The sequence below is a fragment of the Etheostoma spectabile genome, unplaced genomic scaffold, assembly GCF_008692095.1.
Source record: "Etheostoma spectabile isolate EspeVRDwgs_2016 unplaced genomic scaffold, UIUC_Espe_1.0 scaffold465, whole genome shotgun sequence".
NCBI lineage: Eukaryota > Metazoa > Chordata > Actinopteri > Perciformes > Percidae > Etheostoma > Etheostoma spectabile.
Window position 1 is genome coordinate 587,826 of NW_022605616.1, and position 736 is coordinate 588,561.

The following is a 736-nucleotide window of genomic DNA, read 5'->3' on the forward strand; positions in this document are numbered from 1 at the left end:
ATATGTATATGGCGGCAGTTGATATTGCGAGGATGATTATAAAAAAAAATTGGAAGAAAAAAAAGGTATATCGTGCAACCCTAATGGGCATGGTCTGAATTCAAGGATTTTATTGTATTATCATCAGAAGATTGTCTGGGATCTCTGTAAGATGTAAAACTTACGGGACAAAGCACACACACACACAGCTCACCCAAGAAGTGTATCTGTATTGTGGTCTCCTTCTGCAGGCTCCGTCTTCTTCCCCATTTCCTTTTTCAAGGTGCCGATTTCCCAGGCAAATGAGTCGATCAGCTACAAAGAAACACACAAAACACATTCATTATAAGAAAAAAAGTGCACACACACACACACACACACACTTTCTGTTCTATTTTTTAGAGCATTTTTAGGAAATCTGCTTTTAAAAAGTGATGGGAACGAACGACTATTTCAAAAAGCAGTGGGGACCTGTCCCCAGCCCCCCCAGTGTAAATGACAACTCATGCATGAATCGTGCATACACACAGATTTGATTCTAAATTGTGCATAAGAACAATTTAAAACCTTTTTTTGGCATTAAAAACTTGCCTCCCGCTTGTTCTTACGTAAGATAAAAATTCAAGAGTGCATTAAATACGTAAGCCAATAGAGCTCAACAGCCCTCCTCCTCCGTTCTAGAAGTCAATTTCCCATTCATTTCTCCCACTGACGTCTGGAAAAATACGTATGTAAAATAGTTTTAGACCATGACTTA

At 38.7% G+C, this 736-nt stretch overlaps 1 protein-coding gene across 1 annotated transcript in view; it reads right to left on the bottom strand.

The window, feature by feature from the left end:
- Positions 1 to 736, bottom strand: part of LOC116686767 (ras and Rab interactor 2-like) — a 196,390-nt gene that overhangs the window by 177,784 nt on the left and 17,870 nt on the right. The window contains 1 exon segment of the mRNA XM_032511821.1: positions 194 to 294. Within this exon segment, the coding sequence (XP_032367712.1) occupies positions 194 to 294 (101 nt within the window).